The sequence below is a fragment of the Artibeus jamaicensis genome, unplaced genomic scaffold (assembly GCF_021234435.1).
Source record: "Artibeus jamaicensis isolate MK-2021 breed Jamaican fruit bat unplaced genomic scaffold, CSHL_Jam_final contig_519, whole genome shotgun sequence".
In the NCBI taxonomy this organism is placed as follows: domain Eukaryota; kingdom Metazoa; phylum Chordata; class Mammalia; order Chiroptera; family Phyllostomidae; genus Artibeus; species Artibeus jamaicensis.
Window position 1 is genome coordinate 48,123,212 of NW_026521871.1, and position 17,961 is coordinate 48,141,172.

The 17,961-nt window shown below is 58.8% G+C and overlaps 1 protein-coding gene across 3 annotated transcripts; it reads right to left on the reverse strand.

The window, feature by feature from the left end:
- Positions 1–179: 179 nt before the first annotated feature.
- Positions 180–17,396, reverse strand: PLCD1 (phospholipase C delta 1). 3 transcript variants are annotated; one of them, XM_037148351.2, is made up of 15 exons: positions 17,143–17,396; positions 8,683–8,847; positions 5,218–5,446; positions 3,966–4,095; positions 3,648–3,879; positions 3,080–3,281; positions 2,826–2,970; positions 2,599–2,748; positions 2,349–2,507; positions 1,954–2,113; positions 1,680–1,796; positions 1,112–1,290; positions 885–1,017; positions 661–810; positions 180–513 (listed from the first exon to the last, which is right to left on the reverse strand). In XM_037148351.2, exons 1-15 carry the CDS (start codon positions 17,174–17,176, stop codon positions 428–430), a joined length of 2,271 nt encoding a protein of 756 aa, XP_037004246.2. In that variant the 5' UTR covers positions 17,177–17,396; the 3' UTR covers positions 180–427. The 3 variants fall into 3 exon arrangements, with proteins under 3 accessions (XP_037004246.2, XP_037004245.2, XP_037004247.2); XM_037148350.2 differs by lacking the exon at positions 17,143–17,396 and adding an exon at positions 12,309–12,796; XM_037148352.2 differs by lacking the exons at positions 180–513; positions 661–810; positions 17,143–17,396 and adding an exon at positions 12,309–12,800 and having other exon boundaries at positions 928–1,017; positions 1,112–1,273.
- Between the last annotated feature and the right edge of the window lie 565 nt (positions 17,397–17,961).

Genomic DNA, 17,961 nt, shown 5'->3' on the forward strand with positions numbered 1-17,961 from the left:
TGTGCGTCTTGCTGGTCCTGCCCCCTGGGGAGACAGACAGCGCCCTTCATACAGAGCGAGTGTGGGGAGGTGGAGAGTGAGGCACTGCAGTTCCGGGGCTCTGGGACATACACATGTGCGCACACTTGACAGGAGTTTTCTGGCATGCAGGTAAAGAGACCACGGGACTTAGTCTTAGGATTTTTATAAAAACCCTCACCGAGGGCCAGCCAGAGGGTGGAGAGAGCTGCAGCATTGTCCCTAAAGACACCATCGCAGACCCAGGGCCCGAAGAGGCTCCCGGGACCCTGGAGAGGCAGCCACACAGACGATAAGTTAGAGCTGAAGGCAGCATGGGGCCTCGAGCTCCGAGCTCTGCACCGGAGGTTGGAACAGCTGCCCCTGCCCTGCCCCTGGACGCAGACAGAGGCCTGGCTCACCCCCAAGCCTAGTCCTGGAGGGACACCTTCACAAAGAGGGTGGCAGATGGGTGCTGGTCTCCGTTCTTGGACAAGAGGTGGACATGGCGGTATCCTGGCAGGTGAGTGGGTGAGAAGGAGCACAGAGAAAGAGTTCCAGTCACTCAAGGAGGGTGCCTCAAGAAACAGCCACCCCAGCCCGAGAGAGGCCAGGCCCTGCCTGCCCCCACCCTGCCATCCCTGCAGCTCAACCAACACTCACCCTGCTTGAGGCTGTTCAGGGGGATGGTGCTCTGGCCAATGAAGTCGTTCTTGGAGGAAGCGTCGTAATCTTCTACCACAAAGCGCACGAGGGCAAGCTCAGGCACCGCCACCTCGAACTCGAGCTCCGTGTCCCACCAGGGGTTGAAACCTGGGGGTACAGGCATCACGTCAGCGGCATGGACACCGAGGCCACAGCGGGCCCTGCCCAGAGCCAACACGCACCATTATTGGTGACCACTGCAGTCTGGCGGCTGGCCATGTCCCGGGCCACGCCGTGGATCTCCACGGTCACCTTGGGGTCCACGATCGAATTCTTATTCTTATTGACTTTTGGCAACTGCTGCCCTGTGATAACCTGAGGAAAGGCGATGGACAATTAAGGGTTTGGGAATGGTAATGAGGGGGAAGGGAGACCCAGGGGATCCTGCCCCTTTGGTGGCTGGCCATACCCTGATATTGAGCCGCTTTGGGGTCCACCAGGGCCCCTGAGCCAGGTTACGTGGGTTGAAGGCAGAGTTGGGATCTCGCAGGAAGGCAGGCTTCAGCACGTACCCACAGGCCCCATTGTCCTGGAAGCGGCCCTGATACACGTCCATCTCTGCTCCAGGTGTCTGGAAGTTCAAGGCCACTACAGGTAGGACAGAGCAGTCACAGGCTGTGGGTTGGCTTCAGGGGCCCTAGAGCCCAGACTGCTCAGGGCACATGAGGACTTTGAGTCACACGGTGAGGCAGAAGCAGGGTCCAGTACCAGTCCAATGCCTACTGCAGTCCTCACTGACCCAGCACACCAGCCTCACGTTCCATTTCTGGTGCCAGAGTTCGAAGGACTAGTGGGCCGCCTATGGGGTTTCAGATGCTGCCTCACTGGTGGTAGGTGACTATTTCCAAATCAAGATCCACTCCCAAGGCCACAGATTTCTGCATCTGGCCCTGCTTGGGTCCCCACAGGCTCCTGCTCCCTGGCCCTCTGGACTGCAACCCTCCTCCAGGCCTCCTCCCAGCCCCAGCAGCCCGTACCGATCTGGCAGCCCCCATTCCACATCTCCACGGGGCTGTAGTTGGAGGAGTCCGTCCTCCACCCTGCAGGGTAGATCCTGCTCAGGTGGCTCACATTGTGGCGGATAAGGCTGTTTCCTAGGGCAGGGGGGTGGGGGCGTGGTCAGAAGTGGAGGTTTGCCTGAGTCCCTCCCACCAGCGCCACCGGTGGCAGTGGGGAATGCTAGCTCTGCCCAGAGTGGTGGAGCCAGGGCAGACCACAGCCGGCCCCATCGGGTGCAGGGCCAGCTCTCACCTGATTCCTGGAGCAGCCGGAGGGCACGGTTCTCAGAGAAGGACACCATCTCATAGAAAGCCTGGCCTGGGGTGCCGGGGCTGGAGAAGCCCCGGAAGTGGACGCTCTTACAGTAAATGACCATATCGGAGAGCTCCTTCACTAGCCTGAGCTTGTCCTCCTGGGGGCCACGGGGAGGCCCGGGTTAGACTCAAAGGTTGGGGCAGGTGGGCACTGAGAGAGCCAGGAACCCAGGCACGGAGAGACAGGGAGAGGGAGACAGACAGAGAGAGGGGGGCAGAGGATCTGAGTGGCAGCTACAGAGAATGGGAGACAAGGCAAGCATCCCACCGGATGAGAGGGGCGATGGTGGGGGAGGGCCCCAGGGCTGCCCTCCCCACAGCTCCCCCTCGAACCCTGGGCTTGTGCTGCACTCGGCTCTTCACCGCCTCGTCCTCCATCTCGGCAGCCTCATCCTCATCTGACACGACAGTGGCCTCAGGGCCACCTTCCACACTGAGGGGTAGGAGTCCCCCTAGCTTCTTCCCCTTCAGCAAGATCTTCCCCTTCAGTTGCTAAGGGTGGAGGGCCAGCTGGTCAAGACCAAGCTGGCCTCCCAGCCACACCCCCTGACCTGTTATCTGGGGACCCCAACCCGCTGTGCACCTCAGGGGAAGGCAGGCTGGAGGTGGCACCTTCCAGCGGGTGGTCCAACAGCATAGAGCCCAGAGTATCATGCAGGTGTCGCGCCATCACGCGCTGCTGCTCCAGGCTGCAGTGGTTCTCCAGGGACAGGATGACGGGGTACGGGGACGCCTAGATATCCAAAGACAGATTAGGAGGGGGTGGCCACCCCTAGCCTCCCCCTCCTCACTCCCTATGTGAGCAACCACCTTGAAGGCATAGTCCCGGATGGCCCTGAGCACGTCGCAGAAGAGGATCTTGGAGGTGAAAGTGTAGCCGTGGTAGATGATGGGCTCCTGGTTGGGGCCATCCCAGCAGTCCAGCTCCAGGCAGCGGCAGCCTTTGCACAGCGCCCTGGGTGCACAGAGTAGAGCTAGGACCCTCCAGGTCCCGCCCCCTCCACCCGCCCAGCCTGGCCCGGCCCAAGCCCCGCCCCTGCCCAAGCCCCGCCCCCAGGCCCTACCGGATGTAGGCTTCGGTGCTGCTGGGCCCCCTTAGCTGGTCTTCCAGCAGGTAAGTGTTGTGCGAGGAGGACACCAGGTAGTGGCTGAGCGGCTGGCCCATGTCCTGGTAGACCCGCCGGTGCGCCAGGTTGAAGGCACTGCCGTCGGCCGACAGCAGGTACATGAGGAAGCCGTCCTTGGTCATCTGCCTCTGTGCTTTGGCTGGGAGGGAGGAGGCGGAGCCAGTCAGAGCCCTCGGCTGGCCTGCCACCTCCCGGGGCCCTGTCTTCTTCTCTGCTGTCCTCCACACTGCGAGGCCCCTGAGGACTGGACCTCCCCCGGGGTTGAGCATCGGGAAGGAAGGAGGGGAACCGTTTGCCTTTCCAGCCTCCTCTCTCCCTTTCCTGCGGGAGGGTCCTGAGGGAAGGAGTGGTGCAGGCGCCCTGTCTCCCCCTGCCTGCTTTCATGGGACACACAAATACTGACCCAGGCCCTGAGGCTGGCTGAGGCGCCCGGTTCCTGCAACTCCCTACTCTCGGGCTGCAGTCCCCCCAGGAGTCTCCCAGCCCGGTGTGGCCAACCCCTCACCTTTCTCGCTGGGCTCGTAGCGCTCGATGAGGGACAGGGCCAGCGCAGGCCCCGCCGCCTCCTCCCGCTGCTGGTGCTGCAGGAACCTCACTAACTGATCCACCGACAGGGTCTCCCCTGAGCCTGCAGCCTCCGCGAACGTGCGGTCGATCTCCTTCCGCTGGGTCAGCATCTTGTAGAAGGCCTCGATCTCCTCATCCTCCAAGGAGTCGGTCTGGGAGTGGTCACATTCCTGCAAAGCCAGGACAGCCCAGTGGGCAGGCTCAGAGCAGGCCCACAGGTCCAGGACCTCACTGCCAAGGCTCCCCTCAGCCTCACCCTGAAGATCTTGCGGGCGTAGCTGTCATCCACCTGGATGTTGAGCTCCTTCAGGAAGTTCTGCAGCTCCTTGAAGCTCATCTTGTTATCCTTGTTTTTGTCAGCTTTTCGCAAGCAAGAGTGAATCCAGCTGGGCAAGAAGTAAGGAAAGAACCCAGGGACCCAAGTACCCCCACGGCCCCAGCCAGAGTGGTGGTTTGAGCCCGGGCCCAGGTAGACTGAGCCTACCTGTAGACACAGCCACCTGTAGACACAGCCCCCTGCAGGCCTGACTTGGCGGAATCCAAATTTCAGGGGCAAGACCTGGCTGCCTCTTGAGAGGAAATGTTACATCCTAGTACAGGGCCTTTTTTCTATTTGCTGGCTTTGAACGCTTTCAGATTTAAAAAAAAATTCTTTCTATAAAAGGGTTTATTGTAGACAACTTAGAAGATGAAGAAAAATAAACAAATCCCCCAGAGACCCAGGGATAACCCTGTTAACATTTCAAGATATATCCTCTGGTTTTCAACACCCAGTTGTGAGCCAACTTGACTATAGCACTTGAGGCTTATTTTATAGGAAATAGCAAATTTCAAGCCACTGATCACATTATCATGATGGGGCACTTAAGCCTCCACTTCTCTCTTACCTCTATCTTCTCCCCTCGGCCTTGCCCTTGAGCACTAGATAGTTAAAATGTCAGAGACTAGGTGTTGCATTGAAGCAGGCGACTCCCCTCAGCCTCCCCACTCCATGCTGGTTACAGACAGGGAAGAGGAGAACATCAAGGGGCTGTACCTCCCCTGCTTTTCTTCCACTATGGGCTGAATTACATTCCCCCAAATTCATGAATTGAAGCCCTAACCCACCATATGATGGTATTTGGACATGGGGCCTTCGGACGTTTAGATGAGGTCATGAGGACCTACGTGATGGAATTGTGCCCTTATAAAAGGAAACAGCAGAAAGCTTGCTCTCTCTCTCTCTCTGTCTCATGTGCAGTCTCTGTGCCATGTGAGGACGCTGAGAAGGCAGCCGCCCTGAAGCTGGGAGAACTCTCATCAGAACCCAACACTGCTGGCACCCTCCTCTTGGACTTCCAGCCTCCAGAACTGTGAGGAAACTAATTTCCGTTGTTTAAGCCCCCCAGCCGGTGCTATTTTGGTGTGATGGTCCGAGCTGAGTGTCTTCCATACCCAGGTTGGCCTGGGGACAACCAGAACCAAGTATCCACAGGCCGGGCCTGGTCCCACTGCCACCAGAAGGATACTGCTGCAGCTTCTGCTGCTGGTCCATGTTGCCGGAGTGATGGATGATCTTGCGCAGACCCTGCACCCAGTGCTGGGCGTCAGCTGGCGAGGAGGCAATGAGGTCTAGGGTGTTGCGCTGATCCTTAAAGACGATGGAGAAGCAGCGGTCCTCGGGCACGTCCCGGGCAAACTTCTCCAGGCCCTCTGTGCGGTGTCCCATCCGTACCTCCTGAATGTCCTCGACGGAGACTGGAAGAAGGGGATGGGGGGCAGAGAGAGGCATGGGGCCAGTTCCCGCCCCAGTGCGGTCAAGGCCACAGTGGAAGGGGACGCAGTTTAGAGACAGAGGCGGTGCTGGAGCTCTGGCATTGATCCAGAGAGAAAGGATGGGGCAGGAGGATGGACAAGGAGGCTCAGAGGAGGGAGACAGAGACTGAGGTGGAGAAGGAATGTGAGATACAGCTGCAGTGGGCAGAGGGAGCACAAACAGGAGTGACAGAGAGAGAGGGCCTGGCTTCAGGGGGGAACAGGCGCCTGGGGCCCCAGACCTGCTGCTTCTGTGCTGCAGGGGGCAGGCCCCTGGGAGGTGACTGGGGCAGGGCAGCGCTCTTAGAGAGACTGTTCTGGATGGAGCCTGGGGCCTGTGACCGAGAGGAGGCCACACCCCCTCCCGATTGGACTTGACTTTGGACTGGTTCTCCCCTCGGACAACAGGTGTCCAGAACTCAGGGAGCCCCTTGGCAAGGAGGGTGCAGGAAGGCTCTGCACCCTCCAGGATCTCAAGAGGCAGGCTGGAGTATGCCTATTGGAGGTTTGAGAGATGACATCATTTGGCCTTTAGGAGCTATAGGGAGGGCCCTGGAGTCAGATCCCAGTGTTCCGAGCTTCAGGGAGCAGCAAGGCCCCGCCTCCCTCCCTAATCCCCAGTGCGTCCTCCCTGATCTTACTAGGAGCCAGTCCCACCAGGCTCTGTGCCAGCCCCACCTACCCCCATCCTGAGCCATCCACGTCCATCTGTCCTGGGTCCTAGAGCAGCCCCTGGGGGAAGCCCGCCTGTCCCTCCTGGTGCCTGCCCACACCCTGAGTGCCCCAGAGCCTCCTGGCCACCTGCAGGCCCCACGTGTGCCCAGCCCAGGCAGCAGGCTCTGCAGGGTAGTGCACATGAGCCCGGGGCCATGTAGAGTTCAGGGGATACCCCTGTTAATCCCTCTGCCCGCAGCCTCCCGTGCCCCACCAGGCCCCACGCCAGCTGCAGCTGAGCCAGTGGGAGTGGAAACAGGAAGCCTGAGCCCTGGAGCTGCCCAGCCAGCAGCCCGACCCGCACCAGAGAGAAAGTCCAGATGCCTTCACTACTGATAATGCCTCGTCGGCCTCTGGGAACCAGAGTTGGGGGTGGGGATCAGGGGACTGGTGGTGGCAGGGTCAGGGGAGACTTAGAAATCGTGAAGAGAGGGAGTGAGAACTGGGGTGGGAGTGATCCACTACTCCCTCACCTGACCTCAGGTTCCCTGAGGGTAGAGTTCAGTGGAGGACAACAGTCTCACTCTCTCAGAGATGGAAGCAGCCAATGCGCAAGCAGAGCCTAAGGCCAGTCTCAGTGGCTCTGACCTGGGAGAGAGCCTCTCAGCCAGGGTCCTCACCTCACACCTCTGACCTTGGCCTGTCACCCCTGTAACTGCTCCTGTCGGGGTACAGCCCCCTCACTCACATTCCTCCCTCGTCCTCGCCTCTGCACCTTTCCCACACTGGGTCTGCTGTGTGGAAGTCCCCTCCTACCCCTCTGCGCACAGCCATCCCAGTACGAGGGTCTCATCTCACCAGGGCAGGTCTGGGAAGGCCTGAGTCTCTCCTCCTCTGCTGCCCCCACGCTCAGCCCCAGCAGGTGCCAGACACACACTGGGACCATTCACACGGACTGGCTGGTGGGTCCGGGGGCTCAGAGTGCAAGACAGCCTGTTCCCACGGTGCCGCCACCTGCTGGCATCTAACAGGAAACTCCCTATCAGCGCGGAGGCCTGTGCAGGAGCCTGGCTGGTGCCAGAGAGGCAAGGTCGGGGTCACATCCACTGAGGGGGTTTTCTAATCGCCCTTCAGTTTCCATGCCCTCTGACCCTACGCTGTTCAGAAGCCTCCCATGGGCCACAGCCCTGGCCCAGCACTCCCCACCTGACCCTTTCCCTGTCCTGCATCACCTCCGGCCCCTCCACAGGCCACAGGTCAGCAGGCCATACCTTCTTAGGTTTCTGCCTGCTGTCCCAAGGCCCAGCAGACCCATCCTGAGGTACCCTCCATGAGCTGGCTCTCCTCTTCCTCCTGTCCTCCTCCTCCTCCTCCTCCTCCTCCTATCTGGGACCTGGTCTCATTCCCTACAGGCCTGCTGGCGAGCTGACCCAGCCTGCCCCCAGAAGCAGGTGAATGGGCGAGGGGTTTCCAGAGGTCTGGGCTCCGTGCAACCCAGCTGCAGTGATCTCACTGCACCATCCAATACAACAGACACTGGCCACATGTGGCCACTGAAATATCAATTCATGCAAAGTCACTAACGTTAGAAATTCAGCTCCTCAGTCACTGTAGCCACGTTTCAAGTGCTCAGTGACCATGGGCGGCTGGTGGCAGCTGTATCAGGCAACACAGATACAGAACATTTCCATCAACACAGGAAGTTCTCTTGGATAGCCTTGGTCTGAAATTTTCCCATCAAGTAAAGGCACAGAGTAGGCCTCTCATTCTGCAGAATTTTAAGGGCATTCTTGCATTAAGGGCACCAGCCATCGGAGCTTCCTCCCTAAGAGATTGGAGGGAACACACTGCATTTGCAGGCCTGGGCCTTGGGATCCTGGGCCCTGTCTGAAGCTTCTGGGCAGCCCTCAGACCCACCCCCTTGGGGCTGCTACCCAGCTGAGGCCTCCCTCTTTGTGTCCTAGCCCCACTCTCCCTGCTTTGGCCCCAATGCCAGGGAAGGGCTGCCTCCTTCCGGCCCCACCTCACATCCTGGCCACTCATACCCAGAAGGGCCTTATCTGTCCCGACTTTGGGCTGGCTTTGGCCTCACCACACCTGGAGTCCTGGTCGGCCAGCTTCCCTGCTTCCCACCACTGCCTGCGCCAATACCTGAGTTCACGTAACACTGTCCAGCTCCCTGCCTACCTCTGAGCCTGCTTCCCCTATCTGTGGCCATGGGTATGTGCCCCTAAACCCCAGAGTCCTCAGCATCTCCATCTGTCACCCTGGGTCCGTGACTGCCCTTTCCAGCCCAGACCAGAGCTCAAGTTTAACTGACTCCTCTCCCAGACGCCAGCCAGCTTCAGTTTCCCCCGGTCTGGTCCTGACTGCACGACTGAGCTATGCCCCACCAGGCAGGGACTCAGTTTCCCTACCTTTGATCCTGGTCCGTGACGGACCTCCACCCCCAGCCAGCACCAGTGCCCCCACCCAAGCATGGGTTGCAGACTCTGCCTCCAACCCCACCACCCCGGGGCACTCACACAGCTGGGACTCTGGGGTCCGCATGACCTTGCGGGACTCCTGCCAGATGGTCTTGCAGTCTTCCTGCAGCTTGTAGAAGCGCTCTCTCCGCCATGAGTTGGACTTCACCTTCAGGAGCTGGCTGCCCTTCAGCAGTGCCTGTAGGTCCTTGTCATCCTGTAGGCCTAGGGGGCGGAGCTGGTAAGATGCCACCTCTTCCAGTGTCCCAGCTGTCCCAGACCCCACGCCAACCACACCCACTTCCAGACCCTCTCAGAGCCCACTTTTCACCAGCCTCATCCTCAGCTCCCAGTTCACTTCTCCCTCCTTCAGCCGTGCCCCAACCTGCCCCGCCTCCACCATGAAGTCATCTGTGACTGCCAGCTGAGGCCATGTGAACCTCAGGGTGCCTACCTACTCAAGGCCACACTTTACACAGTGAGCTGCTACCCACAGCTGACCTAAGAACACCAGTCCCCTGAGGGCCAGACCCCTAGGAAGCAGCCTGGCTCTGAAGACAAGTGGGGCCCCTCCTGGTCACACTTAGGGGTCAGAGTGACTTAAAGGAAGCTGGGACCAAAACATCAGGCTGAGCAGGAAAGAAGAAAGACAGACTCTGATAGAAATGGACTCCAGAGCATCACAGAGCACAGCAACCTCACAACTCCAATGGCTACGGAATCACCTGTACCTAGGTCCAGTCCCCCTCCTGACTGACTGTGTCACGTGGGCAAGTGACTTCATGTTGCAGCTCCTCTATCTGTAAACTGAGGATTAAAAGAGCATGGCCCCTCACAGGGAAGGTCTGAAGTTAAATGAGATGATAGATGATTCTGGAGAGGTCTGAGGTAGGAGCAGGTCTAGTGCTTGGTGTCAGCACTGTAGTTACTGTGGGGCCCTTGTGCCCATCCCTGCTACCCTCACCACTGCTGTCCCCACCCCTGACTTGGAACTGCTGGAGCAGGTCTTGTTCCCGGTCCCCAGGAGAGACAGATGAGCCCACTGCAGCCTGCGTCTGGCCTGCTGGGATGCCCCTGTCCCTCCTTGCCCACCCCATCTCTGAGTGTCCTAGGTCCAGGGCCCCTCTGGATATAGCAGCCCTACATCAGAGTGCAGCCCTTTCAGAATCTGGGGCGGGGTTTGGCCCAGCTCACAGCAAGGACAAGAACCCTGGCAGCTTGGCACCCTCTCTTGCGGCCCTCAGAGACCCTGGCTGGCCTGAGGCGTGGGCTCCCAAAGATATGATGCCCTTTGTCCTACCAGGCCCAAGCAAGAGGCACCAAAGGGATGCTAGGCCTGGCTCCCCAAAAGCCCTCACCCCCGAGCAGACCCTGTACCAAGTGTGATCAAAGAGAGACCCCCCCAACTTCAACAACCCATCGCTGTAATACAAAGAGATGCACCCAATAGCTGTATCTGCACATATTGCTCTGAATCTGTGTCTCCGTGTTTCTGTAAATGTTCAAGCCACGTGTTGTCCAGCATCCAGCTCTGCTCAGAGCTAGCTGGCCATCTCATCTCATGTCTGACACCAAAACTAAAATTATGTGGCCTCGGCAACCTTTATCCTCTGCTGCAGCAGAGTGGTGGCATCAGAGGACCGCGTGGGGCCAGTCTGAGGGGCCTGTGCCCAGACCTATAGGCTATTCTTTCCCGAGCCCAGATTCCCCAACTCCTTGTGGCCTTTGCCACTTTGTCTTTGTCTCCCCACTCCCTAGCCAGCCCCACACACCCACAGGAGCCACAGGACTTTCTGCACCACTTCTGTAAGCCTCAGTCACCACATCCTCTTTTCCCCTTGCCAGTCTCCCGCTTCCAGTGGGGACAGAGCCTGGGGAGGCAACTCCCTTCCCAGTCTGCGCCTCTGTTCCCCCATCAGCGCCCGGTGAGAACAGGGTGGCAGGAAGTGCCTCTGAGCCTCCTCAGAGGTGACATTCTGATGTGACCCTCCCCCATCTTTGTCCCAAGTCTCTCCACTCCAGGAGACCCCTCTGCCTTGATGTGAGCAGTTCCCCTTCAGCCCCAGGGGAAGCCCAGTGGAGAGGGAGGGGCTCTGGCAGGATGTCCTAAACTGTCGGCTGCGCCCACCCAGGGAGCTCAACACCAGAGGAAGGGGAAGGGCGTCCCCAGGCTGCCCGAGGAAAGAGTTCCCAGCCTCTGCTGGGGATCCCGCAGTCCTTTCTGAGTCTGAAGAGCAACAAGGAGAGGTGTCTTACACTCGGTCGCCCCCCCCGCCCCGGCTGACCACCCCCAAACTGGGCACACACTAGGGCAAGCCACTGCCCCCAGCAGAGATGGGAATGGGGCAGGGCTTGGAAAGTAGAAGGTGAGCCCCACCCTCCAGTTCTGGAAAACACGGTGAGGAGATGACATGTTCATCCTGTCCTGGAGCCAGGCTGTGGCCCTGTCTGCAGTCAGGCAGAGATAAGCCCCTGGGCTGCCCGTGTGGCTTCCGGAACACAGGCCTCTGTCCCGCAGTAGGCATTGATAACCACGGCCCTCTGGGCCACTGGGAAACCTGGGGAGGCACCTCCACCTCGGAGCCTCCTAGGACGCCCCTTTGTTTCTCAGCTTTTCTGGGCTGCCCGCTGCACCACCCAGAAAGTATGGGTCCACCTCGCCCAGCCCCGCTGACTGGGCGGTAGCACCTTCTCCTGTGGAAGGGTGGTGGTTAGAGGCCTTCAGCTCAGGGGCCCCTAAGCAGGCCAGCTGCACCCAGCACGGTGGCCCTGGGGAGGCTGTGGAGGGTGCTGCAGGTGCTGGTAGGCAGCTGAGGGGGACGCTCGGAATCCTGCCCATGCACCTGGGGTGATGCATAATGGGGACAAACCGGGCCTGGGGCCCACCGCAGTACACAGCCACGCAGAGATGAAGTCACACACAGCCTGGAAGAGACAATGAGCCACCCAGTAATACACATTGTTACATGGAGTCACACACAGCCACACCATGTACAGTGCCTTATCATAATGATGATAATAATAGCATCCACCATAATAGTTAATATTTGAACAAGATACTGTTCTTAGCACATGTATTTAATCTCCCCAACAACCCTATGAGGAAGGCACTGTCACCATACCCATTTTACAGATGAGGGAATGGAGGCTCAAGGAAGTTAAGTAGTGGAGTCAGGACTCAAGCCTGTCCACAGGGCCAGTGCTAGGAAACATTACCCGATGCAGCCACCACTCAACAGCATATGGCCACAAGAAGTAATGTCAGAAAACATGTACCACACACATGTCATAACAAAATAACAGAATCTCCTGGGTCACCCCCATCACATCTGTCATGCACAGTGCCCAGCAACACACGAGACTACACACTCTTGCAGATCATCTCACTGGATTACAGTCATACCAGTTCCGCTGCTGGCCTCATTAATCTATAAAGGGGGTGGAGTGGCAAGGAGCAGGGAGCCTTGGAGGGACTGAAGAAGATCCAAAGGGGTAACTAATCCCCTTGGTACTCACCCCACAGGCCATCCCTGCAAACGCAGCCCCACAGAAGGTCACAGGTGCACAGGAGTACTGATCAGGGATGGAAGGCAGGACCCCGAACTCAGGAACATATATATAGTCTGTACCCTGACCCAGCTGCCATCCCAGCCTCCACAAATCTCAGTGTTCCCTGCGACCCTTACCCATCCTCTGCCCATTGAGTGCGGCCACCTTGAAGCTCTGCTCCTGCAGGTAGAGCTCTCTGGAGCGGCTGCGGCTCCGGCCCCAGCTCGGGCCCCGCTGGAACTGCATGATACTCCACAGTGCCCCGACCACCCGCTGAGTCTGGCCCAGGACAATGCAGGAGTCTCCAGATGCCTGACAAAGCAGGGAGCAGGGCCCGAGAGCAGGCGTCGGGGCGGAGCTAGAACCCAGTTGGAGGGGCGGAGCCTCATCCATAGAGGCGGGGCGAGAGGGAAATCTGGGCTGAAAGGGGCGGAGCCAGTCCCAATGAGCCAGTCCCAGAGGGGCTGGACTGACAACCCCTGGAGGCGGGGTGAGAGTGGAATCTAAGCGTGGGGAGGAGGAGCCAGGAGCGGGCAGCGGTTAGGAACAAATCCGTAAGCCAGGAAGCAGATTGGTAGCGAAAATCAGAACCCAGAAAGTGGGTCGAGGTCACTGCCAGAGAGGGAACTGCCGGGCCTAGGAGGCGATGCGGAGAAAGAACTCTACCTAGGAAGCCGAACCTGGGGAGGGTGCCTCCCTGGAAAGGCTGTATTCGGCCGAGACAGGCGGAAACTCGACTTTGGAGGCGGTGTAGGGGCGGAGTCTGGCCAAGAGGCAGAGCCTGAGCCTCGCTTCTAAAGACCAGATTTGGGGCCGAAGGAGGACGCTAAGGGTTGGGCGAATCAGAGCTGAGGAACGGCGCTGTGCGGGAGGGCCCGCCGCGGCGCCAGGGCTGCAAAGCCCAGCGGGGAACGGGATGGAGCCTGTGCCAGACAATCTAGCCAACCAAATATTTTACCAAATTTACTCAAAGAATTCATTGTGACTCAGCTGGCTGTTGCCTCACTTGTGAACCTCAGGCAGGCCTGTTTCCCCACCTGAGTGGGTTAATTTCCAAGGTTCCGAATGCGAATGGAATTCTTGGGGTGGGGAGGGAGCTGTTCTTAAAACGAGTTCATTAACGCAGGCTTGCTTTGATAAATAGATGAGGACTACTGCAACTTTATCCAAACTGTGCTGCCAGTGTGCTCAGGAACAGTGGGACCTTTCATGTAAGTTACAACTTCTCTTTCACCCAGCAATTCTTTATTGAGCCCCTACTGTGCGCCAAGGTCAGGACACTGCCTGCTCCAGGCCTGACTCACTCTCCTCTTACTCCCCGCCTCTGAATAGTTCCTCCATTCGCCTCACTTCAGCTCCAGCCACCAGCTCTGACAGTGAGTCACTGGCAAAGCCGGCATTAGCACAGACAAGCAATAGTAATAAACTGAAGCACACAGTGACTTGCCTAAAGTGGTATCACATGGAGTAAATAATGAGAACCAGTGTTAGTGTAGATGAGCTGAAACGTGGGCACAGACAAGTTATTCATTTGGAAAGGGGCGGGGAGCAGTGTGTCAGGGGAACCTCTGTTTCAGAGAAACCATGCTAGGGTTTTTAACTGGAGGACCAAAGGCAGGAACAGATCTCAATGTGATTTGCTTCCTCTGAATCCCGATGCATTTTATTGTGTGCATTTAACAACGTGACCCTAGCCCTGGCTGGTGTAGCTCAGTGGATTGAGCGCGGGCCTGCGAACCACACGATCTCGGTGTGATTCCCAGTCAGGGCACATGCCTGGGTTGCAGGCCGGTTCCCTGCAGGCCAGTCCCCAGCAGGGGACGCACAAAAGGCAACCATACATTGATGTTTCTCTCCCTCTCTCCTTCCCCCCCTTCCCCTCTAATAATAATAAAAAAAAATTTAAAAAAAAAAAAAAAAAAACGTGACCCTGAGAAATGGTCTGCAGGCGGCTTCGCCTAACTTGGCATAAAAAAGTTGTGAGTCAGTGGGTGCCTGTGTGGTGCCTGTGTGGTGTGGGCCTGGAACCCCAGATTGAAACATAATTGAGGTGGGGAGGGGGCTGGCCACCCCAACCTGCTAAGATGGTTCTGGAACCTTTGGGGATACTAGGCTTTTTATGCAACCTAGAGCTCCTATGCCCATTGGTGCTTTATCCTCACATTTTCTGTGAAATGGGTATTACAATCCTGTGGGTGAAAAAACAGGCCCAGGGAGGCAAAGGGGTTTGCCAAGGGTCACAATATAAGGCAAGGGCAGGTCTGGTGCCCAGGCCTCTGGAGACCAAGGTAAAGCCAGGTCCTCCCTATAGCCTGCCTTCCACTTTTACAAATGCCAGTTCTACAGCACAGCAGGAGGGATTAGGTAGAGGAAGTTAGTGGGGGGTAAAGTGTTCAGTGAGGACAGAGCCCTGGGAAGTTATGTCCTTTCAGGAACAACTGGGGATCTGCTTGAGAAGCCAGTGCAGCCCTGGCCAGAACAGAGAAAGCAGAGGAAGTGAGTGAGGAGGAGGCTGGGGGCCTGGAACATCAGTCAGAGGGCTTCAGACTTGGGAAAGGGCTCCTTGATTCCCAAGCCCAGTTCTAGTCATTTATTTCTGGCTAGGGACTACCTAATGGCATACCCTCATCTCCCAAAGGACGAGGCAAGCAACTCACAGGGCATGGTCACTTGGGGGATAGGCCTCCTGGGGCAACCCGGCACAGGCTGGGTGCCAGGCACTGTTCTAAATGCCTTATGGGTATTACCTCATTCAGCCCTCACAGCAACCCTATGAGGTAGGTAGTGTTCTTATTCCCCTTTTACAGACAAGGAAATGGAGGCACAATGAAAGCAAGGGATTTGTCTGAGATGAAAAATTCGAGACATAACCTTGAAAATTCACCAGAATTCATGCTGTTATACTATGCTGCCTCTGCGTGCACTTGGGGGTAACGATAGAAGGGACATTTCCTATCCAGTGGCCCCCATAGTTCACCAGGCCAACAGAGGGGGCCTTTCTGTAGCAGACCCCGAGCTGCTGAGCCAGAGAGCATGGGCCAGCAGCACGTGCCCAGCGCTTCGGGACCCGAAATGTAAAAGGGGTGCGGACTCTGATGAAAGTGTAGACAACCCAGGACAGCCCAGGACACAGTGACCACCGTGTCCCACCACCAGTTCCCTTCAACTCATTCTTGCTTCTCCGTCTGCTTTGCAGCAGGGACAAAAGGCAGTCAAGGGAAGTAATTTGGGGTGATGAGCTAGAACCGGCAGGGCCTCCAGGCAAATGGCCCAGGATGGTAGCGTTCATGAGAGCCCTGCAGGAAGGGCTGGACAGAGTCAGACATGCGGGAAGCAGGCCTCAAACAGGACGGGCCGGGGTCACCAAGACCCTGCCACAGGCCTGGGAGGCAGTGGATGAGCCTCTGCCTAGCTTCCTCTCAGAAAGATTCCAGGGAGGTCAGGGGAGAGAGACTGAACAAAGGCACAGGTGCCTGACGATGGAGCCCATTCCAACAGGAGCTGAAGCTGCAGCCCTCGGGCGACCAGAGGGCTTTTAGGTGGTCTGACATGTGAGGTAGGCATGACAGAGGTGTCAGTGTGCTGGGTAGACGGCACTAGCTAAGGGACAATGAGAGAAAACAGAGGTCTCCAGTGCGGTCCTCTGAGCTCCCAGTGTTCTTCCTGCCAGACTGGCAGGAGCACTGGAAGGAGTGGGGAGCCTATGACCCAGTTGGATGAGGTTGCCTCGAGGAGCCCAGGCTACTGGTATGAGGGTGACAGCTCTAGGCACTGAGCAAGGTCTCTCTGGGCCTCCCAGACCAGGCCTGGGCCACCTGGGAAACTACTGGGACTGGCAGATGAGAACATCTCTGTGCTCCTGAATTCCAGGAGTTTCTAGTGGGCAGCTGTAGGGCTCTGCATTTCTCTTTCCCAACTGTTATTTCTATGCATGGTTTAGAAGGGTGGGTAGTGGGCACTAAATTCTCTAACCCTAAGGATACTAGGAGACCAAGGAAGATAGGATTAGGCAGTGATCGATGTGAGAGGGGTGGGGTTTCCTGAGCTGACAGATGATTAGGGGGTGGGGACAGCAGGGAAAGCTCTCTGAAAGTAGGTGAATCCCCCAGGCTGGAACAAAGAGATGCCAGGTCCTGCTTGGGGGTCCCATCCAGCCATAAGACCTCCAGGCGCTACAGTCGGGAGCCCGCGGCTGCTTTCCCTCCTGAAGAGACAGCATTAGGGCGAGGAGCTGGCCCAGACTCCGGTCCGGGTTGGAAGAGACAGAGCTCGGCTGGACAAAGGGTGGAAGCTCAGGCGTTTCCAGCCGAGACTTTGAGACTTGGCTCTGTCCCGCCAGGAGGGTGCGCAAATGGAGGGATCGGGCTGCCCGCCCGCCCCCCTCGCCGGGCATCGCGGACTATGACTTCTGCGCGGGGCATTTACAGCGCACCGCGCGACCTCCGCCAACCTTGCACATGTCCCGGCCCCACTCCCCACCCCCCGCCACACCCACGCGGCCTGACGCGGTCCAGGCACGCCTGAGGTTTGGGGAGCTTCTCCTGGCGGCCCGGAAGGGTGACAACTCGGTTACTCGGGGATGCTGGTCCCTCCCCGCCTCAGTCCATCCAGGGTCCATGCGTGCTGGACCCTGGATCCCAGCCTTCGGCGACCGGGATAAGAGGGAATCCCGGAGGCTGAGGGGACCCGAGGAAAGTGTTCAGGGAGGTCTTCAGACCCGCGTCCCTGACCCCTGCCCCCGGCCCCCGGTTAGATCTGGGGGACAGGACTGGAAACGCCCAGGGTCGTTCCCGGCAGTCCCACCCCGAGTCCTGGGCCGAGATTTCCCCAAAGCGACACAAGGGCCGAGGGGCGGGCCCGGGGCGGGGCGGAGGGCGGACAACGGCGCTGGGGGTCTTCCGCCCAGAGCCGGGCAGGCTTTCTGCAGGGTTGGCCCGCGCAGGGACTCGCGCGAGCCAGCTGGGCACTCACCGTGCAGGGTCAGGAAGTCCCGGCCCGTGTCCATGCCCGAGGTGCGGCGTGGCGGGAAGGGAACAGCGCGGCGGGAGCGAGGCGCCGCGGGACTCAAGTGCACGGCGACGAGGCGGGCGGCCCCGGGTTCGAGCGGAGTGCGGCGGAGACTCCAAAGGACTGCCTCGGGAGGAGGTCGGAGGTGGGCCCGCGACACCGCCCCACCCCTCTCCTTTGCGGGCCTGTGACCCCGCCCCTGTGGCCCAACCAACCCGAGTCTCTCCCGGCCTGGTCCGGGATCCGGAGGGAGGGCAGAGGTAGAGGCTGGGAAGCCAGCCTAGCCCGGGCCCCTGGCGGGTGGACGCGCCCCGGCCAGAAATAGCCAGATCCCTCCCGCTTCCTCCACCGCTGCCACCCACAGCCACAGGCCCTGTCATTACCAAGGGCGGTGCAGCCCCACGCCCTGCCTGTAGGCTCCTCTCCGGGGCTGGGGTGATGATCCGAAGAATCTGGCGTCACCCTGGGGATGGGACAGCGTCAGGTCTGACGCCCAGCCAGGCTGCTTCGAAAGGGAGCCTCTGCGTCCCAGTGTCCAGCCGCCGCTCCCCGCAGGTCTGATGTCCCTTCTGCAGAATGGGTGCACGAGTCCCGGAGAACTCAGAAAGGGATTCCTGGACCTGATCTGGAGGAGAGCCCCCTCCCCTCTCGCTAGGAAGTTTTTACCCCCAGGAGCGCCTTTGGTGAGGGCTGTGTGTGGCGGGATGTTGAGGGGGAGCAAGTGTGGCACTCACAGAAAGGGGTGCACCTGCCAGACACCTTAGAGATCCCACAGCCCAAACG

Excerpts from the sequence above, each read along its gene's own strand:
- PLCD1 (XM_037148350.2), bottom strand. The coding sequence starts at position 12,564 with ATGGATGAGGCTCCGCCCCTCCAACTGGGTTCTAGCTCCGCCCCGACG. Across the intron at positions 5,447-8,682 it reads GACCCCAGAGTCCCAGCTGT|TCTCCGTCGAGGACATTCAG; the intron begins GTGAGTGCCCCG and ends CCCTTCTTCCAG. Across the intron at positions 4,096-5,217 it reads CAGCAGCAGAAGCTGCAGCA|CTGGATTCACTCTTGCTTGC; the intron begins GTATCCTTCTGG and ends CTTCTTGCCCAG.